Source organism: Lynx canadensis, chromosome F2 (genome assembly GCF_007474595.2).
Source record: "Lynx canadensis isolate LIC74 chromosome F2, mLynCan4.pri.v2, whole genome shotgun sequence".
NCBI lineage: Eukaryota > Metazoa > Chordata > Mammalia > Carnivora > Felidae > Lynx > Lynx canadensis.
The window spans coordinates 20143-41410 of NC_044320.2; the positions used below are offsets into that span (position 1 = coordinate 20143).

General features: G+C 43.4%; 1 protein-coding gene across 1 annotated transcript; it reads left to right on the plus strand.

The window, feature by feature from the left end:
* The first annotated feature begins 899 nt into the window (after positions 1-899).
* On the plus strand, positions 900-19788 carry LOC115506093 (zinc finger protein 252-like). Its single transcript, XM_030303935.1, has 5 exons — positions 900-1201; positions 3316-3390; positions 3775-3901; positions 4480-4593; positions 15629-19788. Exons 2-5 carry the CDS (start codon positions 3352-3354, stop codon positions 17986-17988), a joined length of 2640 nt encoding a protein of 879 aa, XP_030159795.1. The 5' UTR covers positions 900-1201; positions 3316-3351; the 3' UTR covers positions 17989-19788.
* The last annotated feature ends 1480 nt before the right edge of the window (positions 19789-21268 follow it).

Sequence of the window (21268 nt, forward strand, 5' to 3'; positions counted from 1 at the left end):
AGGCTCCACACCCAGTGTGGAGCCCAGTATGGGGCTCCAACCCACAACCCTGAAATCAGGGCCCGAGCTGAGATCAAAAGTTGAACGCTTAACCGATTGAGCTACCTAGGCATTCCACCATCTTCTTACTTTTAAACTTTGTGTCCTCACGGGGTGCCTGGGTGGCTCAGTCCGTTGAGTGTCCGGCTCCAGCTCAGGTCATGATCTCACAGTTTGTGGGTTTGAGCCCCGCATCGGGCTCTGTGCTGCTGGCTCAGAGCCTGGAGCCTGCTTCGAATTCTGTGTCTCCCTCTCTCCCTGCCCCTCCCCCGCTCATGCTGTCTCTCTCTCTCTCTCTCTCTCTCTCTCTCTCTCTCTCTCCTTCAAAAATAAATAAAAAACATTAAACTTTGTGTCCTCAGGTTTTAAATAAGTCTCCATATAGCATGGGGAGAAGAAAAAAAAAAGGGCTCCTGGGTGCATCTGTCAGTTGACCATCAACTCTGGATTTCAGGTCAGGTCATAATTCCAGGGTCATGGAATGGAGCCCCACTTCAGTCTCCACGCTGAGCATGGAGCCTGCTCAAGATTCTTTTTCCCTCTGCCCTCTCCCCGACTCGCTCTCTCTCAAAAAAAAAATAAATAAATGAAAATATTTTAATGGTTGCAAATATATCTAGTAGAACTAATCTGAGTCGGCTTTCAAGTAACACTATACTGCTTCATAGGTAGCATAGGTACTTATAACCAAGTATTCCCAATTCCTCCCTCCCATCCCTTATGACATTGCTGTCTTCCATTTTACTCATCCATGAGCTATAATAACCTAATATATCGTTGCTATTATTACTCTGAAAAACAGTAATCTTTCAGAATAATCGGGAATAAGAAAAATAAAAGATTTTGTTTCACTGTGACTTATTCCTTCTCTGATCCTTTTCGTTTCTTCATGAGTTTCCGCCCTGTGACAGTTCCCAACTCTCTAAAGAGCTTTTAACATTTCTCACAAGGCCAGTCGGCTTCTGGCAACCAAGTCAGGACCAGGACCCAGGAACTTGCCAGGAGCGCAGAGTCTTCTGTGAGCAGCCTCCGGAACCGGGAACCCGATTGGTGGTGAGATGGAGGGCGCGGCGGAAGTTCAAGGCGGGCACTTCCTGTCCGGCCGCTCTGGCGCTCGGGGCCTGGCGTCTGCGAGGGGCGCGTCCACCCGTGTCCGAGCTGAGTGAGTCTGGGCGAGGGCGGCCGGCGCGGAGGAGTCTGAGCGGCCGTGGGTAGCGCGCGGAGGTGGTGTGGAGTGTGGGAAGGCGGGCAGGGGAGCGGCGGAGGCCCCCGCGGAGACCCGCTCCGTGGCGTCCACGCTCCCCGGGTCGCCGCGTGGATGAAGAAGGCCTTAACGAGGAGGCGAGGTTGGGACGTGGTCAGGGGATGAATGAAATTGTGCTTTTTCTCGAAAAGTGCTTTTCACGCAGCAGATTAGGTGAAAGGATAGAGTTGCTAAAGCTGTCAGGGAAGGGACCTCGGTTCCTGGGTCTGAAGGGGACAAGCAGGAGGAGATCACTTTCTGGAGCTAGAACAATCACGGCGTTCGTTCATTCATTTGTTGGGCGGTCAATAAACATTGCCTTAATGATAGTGATTAAGGTTTAGTTATATTTTTCTTGGTTATGGTTTGCCAACACTATACAAAGTACTTTATACATTTTCCTCATTTAATTCTCAAAATAGTCGCTGAGGATAGCGGTAGTGTTCTCATTTTAAGGTCTGTGTAGAGACTCGTCACTTACCGGGGACCTTTGCATTAGTAGGTGGTGTATCCAAATTTGGAATTCAGCCGTCTTAGCTTCCAGAGCCCATGCTTCCAGCAGCAGTGTTACATGCCTTCCTGCCAGTCTGAAAGCAAAGGCAGAGTGCAGACCCACCAGCGATACACATTTCTACTTGAACTAAGGGGTTCGTTTGCATGGAGTGGGGAGCTGTGGAGGTGGGAGCTAGCTTTGTATCAGAGGCTGATTGGGAAGGTTTTGCTGAGAGTGATAACCCTCATGTCACCTGTCAGCCTGTAGTAAAACCAGAGGAGGGGTTCTAAATGTCATATGTATACTGACAGTTCCCAGTGTATACCCAGCCAGCTTCGGCCTTTCTCCTGAATTATGGACCCGTATATGCAAAAGCTCTCATTCTCCACTTGTAAGTCTAATAGGCATCTTAAATACAACACATACAAAACCAATTTTTAATTTTTACCCTTCAGATGTACTTGTACAGTCTTATCCTTTTGAGTGAATGGAGATGTCATCATCTCAGTAGCTTGGGCCAGAATTCTTGATGTTTTATCCCAGATCTAATTCATCAGCAAATCCTATTAAGTATGCCTTTGAAATGCATCTAGAATCTGATCACTTATCAGCTGCTGCCACCACTGTGGTCACCTCTAGTGGATTATAGCCAGAGCCTTCCAACTGGTTTTCCTGTTTAGGCCCTGATAGCCCCCACCCCCCACCCCCAGTCTGTTCTCAAAGCAGCAGCTGGAAAGGCCACAAGACCTGTCAAGGTCATATCACTGTCCAGACCTTCTAGATGCTTCCCATCTCATTCAGATTTAAAGCCCAAATCCTATCGTCTAGGAGGCTCTCCACCCTCTTTTCTCGTGCCCTCCCCAGCTCCCCTTCAGCCCCTCTGGCCTCCTTGCCCTTACTTGAACACATCAAGTGAGCTTGCACCTCATAACCTTTGCACTTGTGCTTTGCCCTTTCTGGGATATATCTCCCCTAATATCCACATACTGCCTGCCCTCACTACAGTGAGATCTCTCCTTTGATGTTGCTTTATCAAAGGTGCCTTCCCTGACTATCCTCTGTAAAATATCTCCTACCACCAAGTACTGCCCTCATGCACTCATTCTTTCTATCCTTTATCGTCACCTGACATAGGCACTTAAAATTTTGTCTGTCAGCCTCCCTACTTGTTGTGCACTGCATTAGAAAGAGCCTGGTCTGCTTGTCCTCAAGTGTTTGCCCACTCTCCAGGACCTCCTAAGTGGCCCTGAGATGCAGCCCATTGGCTCCTCCAGCCAGGTGCACTGCTGGGGCCATCACGTGGTGACCTTAGGATGCTGTTGTACCAGGGGCTGCTGGGGAGGCCTCATGGTGGGCAAGGGGATATAGTCTCAGGGACTACTGGGTGCTTAGTCCATCTGCCCTTCCCAGGGCTTTCTGGCAGCCCCACATTCCATGTCTGCTGCCATAGACTTCTTGAGATCCAGGCACAGAAGTCTCAGTGTTGCTGTGAGAAAAGCAGGCTGGTCACACTCCATTACAGTCTTCCCTCTCCCTGCAGTTTTGCCCACCTCCTTGGGAAAAGCTCAGAGATCCAATGATAGCCGTCAAGCAGCTCCTTCCTGATGGGCCCCAGGTGAGTGGTATGCATGGAGACACCTCTGTGTGGCCTTAGCCCTTTCTTGGCTGGAGTCTCTCCATGGTTCTCTCTGAGGGGCTGGTCCCAGAGGGTAGTTGGCTGCCTGTCTTCACCAGTGTCCTCGGTCCCTGAGTTCAGGTCCCTGAAATGTGCCCCACACTGTGTCTTCCCAATCCCTGGACCAGACACAGTGGAGGGCAGGGGTTCGGCAGACAAAGACAAGTGGAAATGGTGCCTGCCTCAAAGAGGCCACTCTTGTGAGGATAAGTCTGGTACATGCGTTCAGAGGGATTTTGCCCATCCTGAGCCTAATGGCTCCTCCACACCCCAGACCCACCCTGGGCCTGATCCTGGGGTTGCAACAAGATCTCGTCATTCCAGGTCTCAGTTTCCTTTGAGGACGTGGCTGTGCTCCTTTCCTGGGAGGAGTGGGGCTGTCTGGGCCCTGCTCAGAAAGGCCTCTACAAGGACGTGATGCTGGAAACCTACAGAAATCTGGTCTCGCTGGGTAAGGCTTCTCTCTGAAGTTGGGCTCTGGGTTCCTTGCTCATGAATGGGACTGGGGCTAGGCTTGGGGCTAAGAGGCTCCTCATCCCCTGGGTCCGAACGCAAGACATTTATGACTCTGGTCCCAGGCAGGCCTGGTCTGCATAGAGGAGAGGACAGGCAGTGCCATGGACACCCCAATTTCCTTGTAGGAAGTATAGAAGAAGAGTATCATTCATTTAAGTTCATACAGGCAGTCAGGGACAGATCTAGGATTTGAATCCATTTGGTTTCAGAGCCCTACCTTACACCAGAATGTGCTGCTTCCCTTTAGTCCTTGTAGACAGTCCTTGGTAGACACCAAGATTCTGTGAGTCTTCTAGTGTGATGTGTTCAGGCCCCAACTCTGTCCCTTATCCACAGCCCCCAGAAGAGCTGGGTGTAACTTTTCTTCAGCTGGGGCAGAGGCCTGAATCTGTCTCCTTGATTTGCAGACCAGGTGACAGGGGAGGTCACGACCAGCACACACGTGCTGCCCATGGGGCCATCCTGCCCTGGACTTGGATGAATTGTCAGTCTTGCTTCCTTTCTCTGGAACAGGACTTCAACGTTCCAAACCTGATGTCATCTCCAGGCTGGAGAAGGGGGAAGAACCATGGACCCCACACTCACTGAGAATTGAGGAGAGCTGGATCCGGAATCACAGGAGTGGAAGTAAGTCTCCAGGAATGCCCCCATGCTCTCCTGCCCCTGCTGGCAGGTGCTGCCACTTCTCCAGGCCCTTCTCTGTGAGCTCTGGGCCACATCTCTTGTCACTGCCAAGGCTTTGCTTTCCCTCTTCTCCATTTCTGCCTTTCTTCTCGTTTCTCTCTATACCCATAAATGAGTTCATGGTTCCCTTACCCTAGAAAATGATCAGAAAGATCCCAGAAAAGAGCTCAGGTATCTTTCTGGGGCGCTGACTCCCTGCCCTGGCTGCCCATTCCTTCTCAGGCCTTGCTGGTCAGCTCTGCCTTGGCTGCTTGGAAAGACCACCCAGAGATATGCCCTCCTGCCCAGAGTCATTCCTGCTATTGCTCACTTAGACTTCCCAGGCTGATTCAGGGCCTTGGAGAAAAACATGAGTTAGGGTTTCTTCATGTGTAGCAAAGAGTATGGGCATATAAATAGTGAACAGTAAGTGTAGCTGAATCCTCTGTGCTACCACAGCAGCTAACAATGCCTGGACATTTGTGCTCAGTACATGAACTTATGAAATCTTCCAAGGTCCTCACAGTTGGTGCTCAAGAAACTGAGGCACGAGAGATTCAGTTGCTGGCCTGAGATCACACAGCTGGCCAGGAACAGAGCTGGGTTGGATCTCTGGCATACTGGCTCCACATTCCATGCATTTTCCCCCTTTTAGAAACAGCTTTATTAAGGTATATTAAGCATTAATATGCCATGCATGTTTAAGATGTGCAATATGCTAACATTTGTGCATTATGTATTTACGTGTGAAACTATTCACCACAGTCGAGATAGCAAGAATATCCTTTACCCCCAAAACTTTCTCCTGTTTCTTTGTAATCCCTCCTTCTCACTTCTTCCCATCTCTATCGTGAAGTGATTACTGATCTGCTTTCTGTCTATATAAATTACATTTCCTAGAGCTTTATATAATTGGAATCATAGAGCATGTGTTCTTTTTTTTGTCTGTCATCTTTTGACTCAACATAGTTCTTTTGATATTCTTCCATGTTTTGTATCAGTAACTTATTTATTAATTTTTTATTTTTTATTTTGTTTATTTTTTAGATTAGTATTTTATTGTATGGATATGCCACAATTTGTTTATCAATTCTGTTAACAGACATTTGGGTTGTTTCCAGTGTGGGGTTAATAACAGATAAAGCTGCTAAGAACATTTGTATGCAGACCCCTGTATGACCATTCATTTCCTTTACTCTTGGGTAAATACCTAGGAATAGAATGGCTGGATTACATGGTAGGTATATATTTAACTTTTTAGGAAACTGCCAGACTCTTTTCCAAACTGGTTGCACCATTTGATATTCCCACCAGCGATGGATGAGGGTTCCATTTTCTCTACATCCTCATCAATACTTGTGTCATCAATCTTTTTCATTTTAGCCACTCTGATGGATTTGTAGTGGTGTCTCATTGTGGTTTCAATTTTAATTTCTCTAGTAATTAAAGATGTTAGCTGTCTTTCCATGTACTTGTTTCCCTTCTGTGTATTTTCAGTGGTGAAGTGTCTGTTCATGTCTTTGCCTATTTTTTAACTGGATTTTTTGCTTTCTGATTGTTAAATTTTTTTTGTTTTTTAATTTTTATTTTAAAAAAGTGTTTTTAATGTTTATTTTTGAGACAGACAGAGACAGAGCGTGAGCAGGAGAGGAGCAGAGAGAGAGGGAGACACAGAATCCGAAGCAGGCTCCAGGCTTTGAGCTGTCAGCACAGAGCCTGACATGGGGCTCAAAATCATGAACCATGAGATTGTGACCTGAGCCAAAGTTGGACACTTAACTGACTTAGCCACCCCAGTGCCCCACCAAGTTTTACTTTGTTTAATTTGTTAATCCACTTGTTCCAGGACCATTTGTTGAAAAAAAAAAACATTTTTTCTCCACTTGTATTGCCTTTGTGCTTTTGTCACAAATCAGTTGTCCATATATGTGTGGGTTTATTTCTGGACCCTCTGCTCTCTTCTGTTTGTCTATTGTCAGTCTCTACTGCAGTATCATACTGTTTTGATTACTGAGGCTTTATGAAAAGTCTTGAAATCCGGGGTGCCTGGGTGGCTCAGTCAGCTAAGTGTCTGACTCTTGATTTTGGCTCAGGTCATAATCTCATGGATCATGAGTCCCAGCCTTGCACTGGGCTCCATGCTGACAGTGTGGAGCCTGCTTGAGATTCTCTCTCTCTCCCTCTGTCTCTCCCTGTCCCTCTCCCTGCTCCTCCCCCACTCAAGTGCGCTCAAAAATAAATAAGTAAACTTAAAAAAAAAGTCTTGAAATCAGGTAGTATTAATTCTCCAACTTTGTTCTTCGTTTTCAGAGTTGCTTTGGCTATTCTAGGTCTTCTGTATTTCCATATGATCTTTAAAATCAGCTTGTTGATTTCTGCTCCTGCTAGACAGCTAGCATTTCATTGTGATTGCTTTGAATCTATAGACCAGTTTGGGGAGAATTGACATATATTGTGTTTTCTGACCCATGAACAAGATGTACGTCTCCATTTATTTATGTTTCAGTTTCTCAGTAGTATTTTAGTTTTCCACGTTTAGGCATTTAACATCTTTTGTCAGATTTATTCCTAAGTATTTTTATTTTTATGCTGCTGTGCATGGTATTTCCAATTCTTCATTACTTATGTATAAAAATATAGTTGATTTTTGCAAATCGTTCTTGTACCCTGCAATTTTGCACAGTCCATTTATCGAGTTTCCTGTATACGTGGGTGCACACAGTGGGAATGGTGGCATATAGGGAAATGAGTCCATGCTGGCAGGAAAGGGGTAGAGTTGGCAGAAGTGCTGTAAAATAACTGAGTGGTAGCATGCCTCTGTAACTCTCTTACCCAGATTTTGCCTGATGAAATTAAAACAGTTAAACTTATTTTTGGGCCCCCCTTCGTTTCTCCACATGCACCACCCTCTGTGTGTTACACAATATGTTAAACATTGTCCCCTGATGACTTCTATTTTGTCATATCTCCTTACCTGGAAGTAAGAAGTGGTTTATCTTCCAGGAGATTTCCAAGGGCCTTTGGTGCAACCTCCCATTACAATTTCTTGAGGGCTCAGAGTCCATGCCAGAAGCATTATTTTCCCTATTTCATAGATGAGGAAGTTGATGATCAGAGAGATGAGTCAGTTACACACAGCTGGGGAGTAGCTGGGATTTGAATCATGGCTGTTTGGCTCCAAGACTGTGTGGTTTCCTCTGTGCCACCTGAGACCAGGATGGGACTTTATCATTCTTGCCCAGTTTCAGAGATGTTCACCGTCCTGCAGCTGAGCATTTAACATGCTTCTTCTCCTGGTGGCCTTGTCTGGTGGTCCTGGTGGTCCTGTGGTTTTGCCTCTTAGGTAGGAGGAGGAGCCTGAGAAGAACCTGAGCAAAAGGGAAGGGGGTCCAAGGACAAGGACACCCAGGCAGAAGAATTTGTCAAGGACAGGCTGGGAATTGGGGACAGAACGTGTATGAATTCAAATGTATCACTCAGCTATGATCTGGCTTATGGTGAACAAGCTGGGTAGCATCCTCGTGGCTGTCAGAGCCTATAGTGTACAGGGGAGGACAGACCAGAACAGAGACACACATGTTTAAAGAGAAGTAGACAGGGGCACCTGGGTGGCTCAGTCAGTTAAGCGTCCCAACTTCGGGTCAGGTCACGATCTCATGGTTCGTGGGCTTGAGCCCCTCATTGGGCTCTGTGTTGACAACTTGGAGCCTGGAGCCTGCTTCGGATTCTGTGTCTCCCTCTCTCTCTGCCCCTTCCCAGTTCACACTCTGCCTCTCTCTCTCTCTCTCTCTCTCAAAAAATAAATAAACATTAAAAAAAAAAAAGAGAAGTAGACAGGACTGCATTAGGGCCTAGCAGGCTGTGTTAGATGTGTGTTAGATGTGATTCTGATCCCAGAGGAGTAGGAAGCTATGAAATGTGTGTTGAAAAGTAATTTATTTTGGGGGTGCCTGGGTGACTCTGTCAGTTAAGCTTCCAACTTCAGCTCAGGTCTTGTCTCATGGTTCATGAGTTCGAGCCCCACATCAGACTTATATTGATAATGCAGAGCCTGCTTGGAATTCTCTCTCTGCCTTTCCCTGCTTGCTCGCTCTCCCTCTCAAAATAAATACATAAACTTAAAAAATAAGATAATTTATTATTTTTAGGGGTGACTGGGTGACTGTTTTTTGAGTGGCTGACTCTTGATTTCGGCTCAGGTCATGATCCAGAGTGGTGGAATCAAGCCCTTCATTGGCTGTGCAGCTGAGCATGGGGCCTGCTTGGAATTCTCTCTCTCTGCCTAAAAAGAAAAAAAAAGTATTTTTATACAGTGAACACGTATCATCTTACCAAAATAGTCTTGTAGAGAAGTACAGCAATGAGGATAAAATCACCCCAAATCTTCCTACGTAGAAATGTTCATTCTTGGCACTAGGTGACAGTATTTCATAGACCACATATACGTTGGCTTGAACAGATAAAGTTTCTTTTCCTCATGTAGTAGAGTCCCTGTTTGGTGTGTTCCCTGTTGGACATGCTTGTTCAGAAGCCAGTTTATCTGTTTTGTCTGCCGTCCTCTGGAGCAGCATGTCCAAATGCTCATCTCCAGCCCCGTCTCTATGCTCCGCGTCATAAACACATCTGTCCTCGGACTTGTGAGACAGAGAAAGAGCAGAGGAGGTAAATCCTGGCCTTGAAGAAGCCCGAATCACTGCCTCTCCCGTTCCAATGGTGAGTTCAGCTACATGGCCATACCTAGTACCTTTAGTTTCTTCGTGGTTGCTCCAGAACTTACCAGGTACATCTTAACTTATCAGAATCTCCTTCTGGTTTATACTAACAATTCCAGAGGCATGTAGAATTGTTACTTCTACATGGCTTTATTTTCTCTTCCTCTCTTTGTGCTAATGTTACACAGTTCCATCTCTGTATGTTCCGAGTAAAACAATACATTTTCATAATTCTTACTTTATATAATTAATTATGTCTATTATGAAAATTGAGGAAAAAATGAGAACAAGAATGAATATAGAGTTTGTTGTATTTACTTTCTTATTTACCATTTGTCTTCATTTGTTCCTGTACATTCCATTAGCCACCTGCTGTCATTTTCTGACTCCCAACAGCACTATGCATTCACTCACCTCCTCTGTGCTGTCTTTGTCACATATAAAATATTCCTATCTGTGATACTGTGATTTATAATGAATACATATTTGGTTCTCATCCCCATTTCTGGCACAGAGCTCCTGAATCCCTTGGAATTTCCTATGTGAGGAAAGCAACAAAGATTGCTCTACTGTTTTGATAATACCCTAGGGTATAAATAGCTCAGCAGTCTGATCCAATTAAACTTGGGCTGTGGTATTTTTAAAGCATTGTTAGAGGTTTGTTCTGACTCCAGCAGGGTGACTCCCTGCCCTCTCAGCCACACTCACCAGGACTTTTGCCTCTTTGCCTTGGAGTTGGAAGGAATGGTAACTACCCGTGGCCTAACCTCCTGGTGAGATGTGGTAAGCTTTCACTGGGAGCCAAGGAGAAAGGCCCCTTCTTCCTGTCCCCACCGAACCCAAGTACAGCATCTGTCAGCCTGAGCTGTGGGTAGAGATGGAGTGGGTCATGGCTCAAATGCCCTACATTCTCAGTGTTCATACCAAATTTTAGTAGATTTTCTTGAATAAGAAAACTGCTTCTTGATTTGCAGTTTGCCCTTAGGATAATTTCCAGAGACTAAATCATTGTTAGTTTGGTTTTTTGTTGTTGTCATTTTTGTTTTTTGTTTTTTTGTTTTTGTTTTTAATTTAAATCCAGGGTGGTTAACATACAGTGTGGTCTTGGCTTCAGGAATAGAACCCAGTGATTCATCTCTTACATATGACACCCAGTGCACATCCCAAAAAGTGCCCTCCCTAATGCCCTTCACCCATTTAATCCGTCCCCCTACCCACCTCCCCTACAGCAACCCTGTTTGTTCTCTATATTTAAGAGTCTTTTATGGTTTGCCTCCTTCTCTGTTATTATCTTATTTTTCTATCCCTTCCCCTGTGTTCATCTGTTTTTATAATTCTTACCATCTTTTTTTTTTTTTTAATTTTTTTTTTCAAAGTTTATTTATTTTTGGGACAGAGAGAGACAGAGCATGAACGGGGGAGGAGCAGAGAGAGGGAGACACAGAATCGGAAACAGGCTCCAGGCTCTGAGCCATCAGCCCAGAGCCCGACGCGGGGCTCGAACTCACGGACCGCGAGATCGTGACCTGGCTGAAGTCGGACGCTTAACCGACTGCGCCACCCAGGCGCCCCATATAATTCTTACCATCTTTGTTTTGCTGTAACATGGATCCAGTGAGTTCTTTACACTGTCATCCTGGAAATGCAATTTCCTAGCTTTCAGTTTTGAAGACTGTTTTTGCTAGATGCTGAAATCTGTGTTGCCATTTATTTTCTTCAGCCCATTAACAACACCCTTTTGTCTACTGCCTTCCACTTCTACAGTTGAACAGTCAGCCTGCAGTCTTATTTTGCTTTTAAGTTGATAAGTCTTTTTCTTCTTGCTGCTCTAAATATTTTCTTTCTTTAGTTTTTAGCACTTTGATTATGTTATACCCAGGTGTGGGGTCTTTTTGCATTTATATTGCTTATGATTCTTCAAGCTTTTTGCAATGATTTGTAGATTTTTGTCAGTTGTGGAAAGTTGTAAGCTAATATTTATTTTTTTTTAAGTTTTTATTTTAATTCCAGTTGACTAGCATACAGTGTGATATGAGGTTCAGGTGTACAATAGAATGATTCAACAATTCCATACATCACCCACTGTTCATCAGAACAAGTGCACTCCTTCATCCCCATCACCTATTTAGCCCATCCCCATACCCACCTCCCCACTGGAAACCATCAGTTTGTTCTCTATAATTAAGAGTCTATTTCTCAATTTGCCTCTCTCTCTTTTGTTTTTCTTTGCTCATTTGTTTCTTAAATTGCACATATGAGGGGCACCTGGGTGGCTCAGTTGGCTAAGCATCCGACTTCAGTTCAGGTCATGATCTCACAGTTCGTGGGTTTGAGCCCCGCATCGGGCTCTGTGCTGATGGCTCAGAGCCTGGAGCCTGCTTCGGATTCTGTGTCTCCCTCTCTCTCTGCCCCTCCCCCGCTCATGCTCTGTGTATCTTTCCTTCAAAAATAAATGTTAAAAATAAAATAAATTGCACATATGAGTGAAATCATATGGTATTTTTTTTCTCTAACTTATTTCACCTAGAATAATACCCTCTAGCTCTATCCATGTCGTTACAAATGGCAAGATTTCATTCTTTTCTATGGCTGAATAATATTCCATTGCCCATATATACACCATGTGTATCCATTCATCAATGGGTGGACACTCGGGCTGCTTTCGTATCTTGGCTATTGTAAATAATGCTCCTGTAAACATAGGGGTGCATGAATCCCTTTGAATTAGTGTTTTTGTATTCTTTGGGAAAATTCCCAGTAGTGCAATTGCTAGGTCATATGGTAGTTCTATTTTTAACTTTCTGAGAAACCTTCATACTGTTTTCCAGGGCAGCTGCAACAGCTGACATTCCCACCAGCAGTGCACAAACGTTCCTTTTTCTCCATATCCTTGCCAGCATCTATTATTTCTTGGGTTGTTGATTTTAGCCATTCTGATAGGTGTGAGGAAGCCAGTATTTCTTTTGTCCTGTTCCTTTTCTCCTCTTTTTCTGGGATTGTAACTATACATATATTACACTGTTCTACCATATCACACCTGTTTCTTACGCTCTTTTCTATATTTCCTGTCCTTTTTTCCCCCTCTGTATTTCAATCTGAAACTTAAGAATACTTTTACTTGTGTACCTTCCAGTTAAGTAATCCTCTGTTCTATTATGTCCTATCTGCTAACAAACTCTCTATTGAACTCTTAATTTCAGTTTCCGTTTGATTTCTGGTCACATTCTGTATCTCTTTATGTTCTTATATATACTAATCAGTTTTGCTTTTGATATTGGTTCATGACAGTATCTGAATCACCTGTGGGTTTGTTTCTATTGTGTATTTTTTTCTCTTGGTTTCTTGTCATTATTCTTTTTCTTAACATACTTTCTGATGTTTAATTGAGAGTCAATATTATAGATAAAACATTATAGAGTCTCCATTTGATGTCATACTCTTGAAAGAGGATTAAGTCTCCTTTTGGCAGAAAGATAACATGACATTGAATCACCATGTCTTGTCAAGGGGTTGGTCTTAGGCTTTGTTAGAGCTGTTAGAGTTAGCCTTTGTTAGAGTAATTTCCTACTCATTGGTCACCTTTGAGGAATGCTAGGGAGTTGATTCATTATTCTGAAAACTGGTGAATAAAAATATCAAGTGTTTATTCTGCCTTTATAAGATGTATTATACCTCAGGATAAGTGAACAATTGGTGAGTAGAAATTTCTCTTCATAGAGCTTCCAGCTTTAAAAAAAAATAAAAGAGGGGCGCCTGGGTGGCTCAGTCAGTTAAGCGGCCGACTTCGCCTCAGGTCACGATCTCGCACACTCCATGAGTTCGAGCCCCGTGTCGGGCTCTGTGCTGACAGCTCAGAGCCTGGAGCCTGTTTCAAATTCTGTGCCTCCTTCTCTCTCTGACCCTCCCCTGTTCATGCTCTGTCTCTGTCTCAAAAATAAATAAACATTAAAAAAATTAAAAAAAAAAGAAAAGAAAAAGAAAAGAATGACAGAATTAGAAATCACTATTTCAAAATTCCAAATTTAAAAATGAATATAGGGGCGCCTGGGTGGCTCAGTCGGTTAGGCAGCTGACTTTGGCTCAGGTCATGATCTCGCGGTCCGTGAGTTCGAGCCCCACATCGGGCTCTGTGCTGACAGCTCAGAGCCCGGAACCTGTTTCAGATTCTGTGTCTCCCTCTCTCTCTCTGACCTTCCCCCATTCATGCTCTGTCTCTCTCTGTCTCAAAAATAAATAAACATTAAAAAAATTTTTTTAAATAAAAATGAATATAAATAATGATCACTAATGGCTGCTAACATTGCAAAAAAGAGAAGCAACCAGACATTTTGCACCTCCTGATGGAAAAACAGTCTACCACTTATAAAGAGTTGTTTTTAGTTTTTTTTTTTTTTTTTTAAAAGACCTGAATCCTGAGATATCAACTAAAAGGTGTAAATACAGAAACAGCTAATAGTGACACATCCTTCCTCTAACTTTGTACAAAGAATACCCAACAGTAAGGCATCGTCTATCTAAGGCAAAAATTAGGGGATTGCCTCAAAAAACCAACCATAGAAGAAAGACTTCTAAATTTTGACATTTGGGGATGCCCTGGCCTTATAACTACCATCTTACTCAAATGTGCCTCTACTTGACAAGTACCATTCATCCACAGAGTTCCCAAGCATCTTCTATTGTCTCATGTTAAATACAAATAGGCAACCAAGGATCACTAGATTCCTGAGGGAAAATGACAGCATGAATCAGCATGAGATGTTGCTTCTTGACCCACAGATCATTCTATTCTGTGGTTGGTTGGTTGGTTGGTTGGTTGGTTGGTTTGTTTTTGAAAGGGAGAGAGTGCACACAAGTCAGGGAGGGACAGAGAGAGAGAAAATCCCAAGCAGGCTCCACACTGTGAGCACAGAGCCCAAAGTGGGGCTCAATCCCACAAACCGTGAGATCATGATCTGAGCCAAAATCAAGAGTCAAACACTTAACCAACTGAGCCACCCAGGCACCCCTCTTCTGTGGTTTCTCATTTTGTTCACATTCTTCATTGTTTCCTACCCAGGGAAATAATATCTCTCGACTGGGATCTTTTTAGACTCCACTCCTAAGATGTTGAGGACTCTTGACACTTCAGATACTCCTGATAGAAGCCACAGGAATTCTGGATGTTTACATCCAGAGTCTGCCCCTTCAGACTGCTCATAAGTTTCTAGAATAAATTTTTGTTTGTTTTTAGCTTCCATACTTAAGTAAATCCCTTTGAAGTACTGTGAGTAGTTCACTGAAGTCTGTTAAAAGGACTTAGCCCAATGCTAGACACCATCTAATCAACGTTTTCAGCTCTGTTTCCTTGTCTGGCCAAACAGTCTGCGAGTAACAGCCTGTTACAGCTCTATAAGAACTAGTTTACAAAAGAGGTTCAATTATGCTTTCATGGCATCCCACAACAGGGCTCCCCTCTCAGTGTTCTGACCTGGGTTATCCTTCCAACAGTCATTGTGTCCACATGATTCAGTGGTTTAGTGTGAAATTTTTGTTTTGTCTTTAGTAAATTTCCTTTCATTGAATTTCAGAATTTGGTTGTATCACAATTTTTACCAATACTCAGGTACTTTTGTACATTGGGAATGTGTGGTATGGACTGTTGCACACATTTAGCTTTTCTGCCTTGTACTGTGCCTGCTGTTTGGGTGAGTATCTGTTTTTGTATCTTTTCTTTGTATCTATTTTTCTCTATTTACCCTAATTTGCTTCTATAAAGCCAATTTGTCCATATCAAATCATTTTGCATTATCTATTACTCTGTATACCCTTTATTCATTACAAGCCATTTATCATTCATTTATTTTTAAACAAATATTTGAATATCTATTATAGAAAGCTATAAGCAGCTATAAGAAGATACCTTGTTTGCAAAGTATGCAGCAATGACATGATCAGCAGAGGTGGTGACCTTCCGAGCCTCCACTCCTGTTACCCTCATCACCTTTCTGAGCGCCCTCAAGTCATGCCTCACTGTTTCTGCTCCATCTGTGCCTAGTTGGCCCATCTGCAGATGTAACACTTTGACCTTGGGCTTCTCCTTACTTCCTCCCCACACCAGCTTTTGTTGCTTTGATAGAATGCTTCTCTCCCCTCTTTCCTCATCCCAGTGAGGTCATTTTTTGCTTTTGCATTCTGAAAATCCAGTATCCTCCTAGGAGATACTTGTTTCATATAAATGTTCCTATTTATGCTCTAATTCGTTTTCCCATAGTAGAATACACATAACTCATTTTTCTTCATTCTTTCAGGTTTTGAGTCTCTAATGGAAAAAAAGGAATTAACTCCAAAACAGGAAATTTCCAAAGCAGTGGAGTCCCAGAGAGCAAAACCAGAAGAACATGCAAGAAATATATCCAAGGAATCTGATTTTGAAGAAATGTGTAAAACTGAGGGAAAGATAAAGAATTACTGGGGAAAATCTACAGTGGAAAGACTTAAGAAATCCTTCTCCCAGAAGAACAATTCCAGACCGGTGACATTGACACGTGTGAAAACCCCTATGGGGGAAGGCCAGATATCCGGTTCCACGGAGGTAAACTGCACTGCAGACCCAAACCCTGTCGGATTTCATCGAGGATCTAGAGGGGAGAGTCTCCACCAGAATGTGCCACATGTAGATGACTTTCAACAAACTCAGGGCCTCATTAATCTCCCATGTTTCCATCTAGGAGAAAGATCATGTCAGACAGATGTGTTTGTGAAAGTGGCCAGGCAGAGTTCAGTTCCTGGTGAGAGTCAGAGGGTTAACAGGCCAAAGAAATCCTTTGAGTGTACTGAGTGTGGAAAACCTTTCAGCCGGAGTAGAGCTCTTTCTCAACATGGGAGTAATCACACCAGAGAGAAGCCCTTTGAGTGTGGTGGATGTGGAAAAACTTCCTGCCACTGCTCTGTCTTCAACCAACATCAGAGAGTTCACTGTGGAGAGAAGCCCCACACCTATGCTGAGTGCGACAAAGCTTCCAGGGCTCATGCCTACTTCGTTCAGCACCATAACATTCACACTGGAGAAAGACTTTATGAGTGCAGTGAATGTGGAAAAGCTTTCAGTACGTGTTCATCTTACAGTCAACATCTTAAGATTCATACTGGGCAGAAACCTCATGAGTGTAATCAGTGTGGGAAAGCCTTCAGTCATAGCTCTAACCTGATTCATCATCAGAGAACTCATAGCGGAGAGAAACCTTACACGTGTAAGGAATGTGGGAAGGCTTTTAGTAGACAGTCACACCTCCTTCAGCATGAGAGAACTCATTCTGGAGAGAAACCTTATGACTGTACTGAGTGTGGCAAAGCCTTCAGTGCACGATTATCTCTCATTCAACATCAGAGAATTCACACAGGAGAAAAACCCTATGAATGCAATGAATGTGGGAAATCCTTTAGCCTGAACCGAACCCTTATCGTTCATCAGAGAATTCATACTGGAGAGAAACCCTATAGGTGTAATGAATGTGGGAAATCCTTCAGTCAACGTTCCCAAGTCATTCAGCACAAGAGAATTCACACTGGTGAGAAGCCTTATATATGCAATGAGTGTGGAAAATCATTCAGCGCTCGCCTGTCCCTTGTCCAGCATCAGAGAATTCACACTGGAGAAAAACCTTATGGATGCAATGAGTGTGGGAAGACATTCAGTCAAAAGGGACATCTGATTCAGCATCAGCGAATTCACACTGGAGAAAAACCCTATGAGTGTAATGAGTGTGGAAAAGCCTTCAGCCAGAGTTTTAATCTCATTCATCATCAAAGGACACACAATGGTGAGAAGCCCTATGAATGTAATGAGTGTGATAAAGCCTTCAGTGTGCTCTCTTCCCTTGTTCAACATCAGAGAGTCCATAATGGTGAAAAGCCCTATGAGTGTCACAAATGTGGGAAGGCTTTTAGCCAGGGCTCACACCTCATTCAGCATCAGAGGAGCCACACTGGAGAGAAACCCTATGAGTGTAACGAGTGTGGGAAAACCTTTGGGCAGATATCCACCCTAATTAAACATGAGAGAACACACAATGGAGAGAAGCCCTATGAGTGTGGAGACTGTGGAAAAGCCTTCAGCCAGAGTGCACACCTTGTCCGCCATCGAAGGATTCACACTGGAGAGAATCCCTACGAGTGCAGTGACTGCGGGAAGGCCTTCAACGTCCGCTCCTCTCTCATCCAGCATCACAGAATTCATACAGGAGAGAAGCCTTATGAATGTGAGAAGTGTGGCAAGGCCTTCAGTCAGCATTCACAATTTATTCAGCATCAGAGGATTCACACTGGAGAGAAGCCCTATATGTGCAATGAATGTGAGAAAGCCTTCAGTGCACGCTTGTCCCTTATCCAACACAAGAGAATTCACACAGGAGAGAAACCCTACAAATGCACTGAATGTGGAAAATCCTTCCGACAAAGCTCTCACCTCATTCGTCATCAGAGAGTTCACAGTGGAAAACGACCTTATACGTGTAATGAATGTGGGAAAACTTTTAGTCAGAGAATAACTCTTACTGGTCATGAGAAAATTCACACTGGAGAGCAAGCCTATAAGTGTATTAATTGTGGGGCCCTCTTTAGTGCACAGGCAGCTTTCATTCAGCATCGTAAAGTTCACAATGGAGAATAACTCCACTTTATTCGATAGTCTTCCCTGTTTTACATCAGAAGCAATATACTGATGGGAAAGCTGTCACTTTTACAGCTTTCATTTTGGAGATTCATCTCTCCAGTGATTTAAGATCTCCCAGTGTGCTGTTAACTAAAGGTAGGCTGCAAAATTATGTGCTAAAAATTCCAAGGTCACATGCCTTCCCTCAGATTCAGAGGGTGGCGCTGTGCTTCAGTACTTTAAACAAGCACGGCTTAAATATGCTTATTTAAAATCATGTTTTCATAGCACCAGATCTTAAGGTGCAGTGAGGTATTTTATGTGGTCACTTGCTTTTCTTTCCTTGTACTCATCTATTTCAGGTTCAAGAAAAGTTCACTGGAATCCTTGCACTTTCAATCATGATAGAGCCAGGTTGGGATTTCTTTGTTAGGGCCTCTTCAAAATGTTTTCGTTCTATTGTGAGGAATATCCCTTTAACTTCAAAAATGTTATCCCTTTTCAGCATCAGGTAATTCAGACAGGAGAGAAACCTTATGAGCTTGAGCAAAGTTTGTTAAGGAACGACATGAGGCTTATGTGTAGATTGAAACTTGTAAGATCCTGCTAAGAAGTCGAATGACACAAGTAAAATGGGTTTTTCTACAAGGTAATTGGGAAAGACAAAATCCTGTGAATTGGGAGGAAAGCAGCCATAAAGCAGACACACAGTGGTATATGGGATATGACTTAACAGGTTTTGTTCTCAAAACCAAGGTTCGTGTATTCCGTATCAGCTTCTCAGGGGGAGAAGGTGAGTGGTCATAACTGTGTTCTGGGCAGCCTGGCACTGAGCAGACTCTGGTGAGGAGTGGCAGGTCCTTCTGCTGCCAGAGGACAGGATTCCAGGTGAGGTAGGTAAGTAGATAATTGTGCAGGTTGTTTGTCAGCCTGGGAACTCTTGTGTGCATGTTTTAAAGCTGCCTTTTGTCCTCCAGAGTGATGTTGGTCAGCAAGGTCTCAGTGTCCTTTGGTTCTTGATATTTGAGATGACAAATATCCTAGGAGCTCTGTTTTCCTAAAGCCAGTTTCCAGAGTTGCCACCCTTGCCTGTGGTGCTTCTGGCCCAGGCTCCCTTATGAGTGGTTCACTTCAGTATCCTCAGAACCCTGTTCTCCAGAAACTTCTTTAGCACTTTTTCCTACTTTCTTTGTGGAGGAAAGATTAACATCAAAATGGTCTGAAACAGGCTATAAATAAATAGAAATTCAGCAACAGCAGTCTGTGAGAAACAGTTGTAGAAGCTGAAATCTGACAACTGAAAGTAGCTTAGAGTCTTTGATGAACAATTCGAATGCCATATGAACAAACACTTGAGAGGAGATTGACCAGTTAATATTTGGGATAAGCTATAATGGAATGGTGCTTTGTATATAAGAATCAGGGTAAGAAAGAATAAGTGAGAGCAGTTGGCCATTTTATTCCTTAATAGTGTCATTTTCACTAATAAAATTATTCCAGTTTTCCCATTTATTAAAGGAGCTTTCTTAGAATTTGACTCCATTCTTTTTTCTTACATTGACTTGACCTGTACTTCAGATTTTATTTTCCAGGCTGTTGTCCATATGGTAGTGACAGTGGTCTTTACTTCTCTTAGAATGTTGAAAAACTGATTAGAAAAATCTGCCTCTTGATGATAATCCTCCTAAGCATACTTCACCGCAAATAGCTTTGACTTAAAAAATGAAAATGGGAGTGAATTTACTGTGATAATAATGGTTGTATGCTGAATGAAAATTGTGATTCAGTCAATAAACCTTTACTTTTTTACCTTAGCATGTGCCAGGCATTGTGATTAATGCTTTGCATGGGTTTTCTCATTTAGCCCTCACATCAATTCAGTGACGTAGGTACTTTTATTTACCCTGTTTCACAGTGAGACCTGAGGTACAGTCTGCTCAGTGGTATTGCTCTCTGTGTGGCTCCACCACCCAGGCTCTTGATACCTCCTGAGTCCTGCAGGCTAGCACCTGCTGCACCCCAGCACCCCAAGAATGAAGGCAGTGCTGGTAGGAAGCTTGCAGCCCCAAGGCTGGCCCATCTGCTGATTCCAAATGGTACATCTTACTTAAATGTGGTTTGGTACATGGGTCTTTAGGTGTTTGATCAATGACGGAAAATGAGAAACAGTTCAAAGGTAGGCGCCTCTGGCTTATGACTTCACTAACCATTGCCCGACAGGCATGTTCCACATAAGAAAGAGAATGTCTGTCTTTTCCTGAGGTGGCTGGAAACTTTAGTCTCTGGAAGTTGTGTCAGAAGCTCCTTCTGGCTCTCCTGGTTTCTCAGTCTGAGATAGGGCCTTGGAGCTTTTTATTCAGTTACAACTTTTGCTTCTAGAGAAGGGCCCTTTAGGAAGGAAGACAAATTAACTGTTTTTGCTCCAAGGGTCTCCCATCCTTTCAAGAGACAGAAAGACTAAGAAGCCATGACAGTGTCTTCCTCAAGATTGCATGCGATCTTAGAATGCCAAATCCAGAAGAAATATTTTTTCTTTTTAAATCCATCTTTATATACAGTGCAGATGTTTACTTAATTAAGAATTCCAGCCTTTATTTTAATCCTCTGTTTAAGTAACTATGGCTAAGACATCCCTTCTAATTCCTGTGATGAATTTTTAATTGTTCTAGTTTTCAGTTAAGTATTTCACCCAAATTGTATTAGATCTTATTTACATAGTCGTTCATATGCTCCATTCCAGTCATAAATTTCTCTCTTACCTAATTTTTTACTTAGCGTGGTGATGACATCAATATTGGCTGGGAGGCAGACTGTCTTCTGATGGTGCAGACCCGCTCTGTGCTACACTTGTTGCTTACCACAGAGCAGTCATCCCTTGGGACCCTAGCTTCTAAACCAAGTAAATTAATTACAATTGAGAAGAGAAGGACATTTCACTTTCTCCAGTTGATGAAAAGAAGCTTTCTGGAAGAGATACTCATTCTGTAGTGGCTGGAGCCTACTTCCCTCAAGGAGCATCACCCAGGCTTGAGAAATGCATTGGTGGGGGAGCACCAACGTCCTGGGAAGGTGATACAGTGGCTCATTTCTATAGGCTAGGAATGACAGTAGGAGGGCTGTCATGAAAATGGGTTCCATAACTCAGTGGAGATTGTTGAATACCAGACAGGAGCTCATAACCTTTTCAGTGGAAGTGTGTCACCTTAACAGGCCCAGGGCCAGAGCAGTAATCAGAACAGTTAGAACATAGATGTTTTGGCCCCGGATAATGGTGATGGTGTCTCTGAGACAGAAATAG

Excerpts from the sequence above, each read along its gene's own strand:
- LOC115506093 (XM_030303935.1), top strand. The coding sequence starts at position 3,352 with ATGATAGCCGTCAAGCAGCTCCTTCCTGATGGGCCCCAG. Across the intron at positions 3,391-3,774 it reads TCCTTCCTGATGGGCCCCAG|GTCTCAGTTTCCTTTGAGGA; the intron begins GTGAGTGGTATG and ends TCGTCATTCCAG. Across the intron at positions 3,902-4,479 it reads CAGAAATCTGGTCTCGCTGG|GACTTCAACGTTCCAAACCT; the intron begins GTAAGGCTTCTC and ends TCTCTGGAACAG.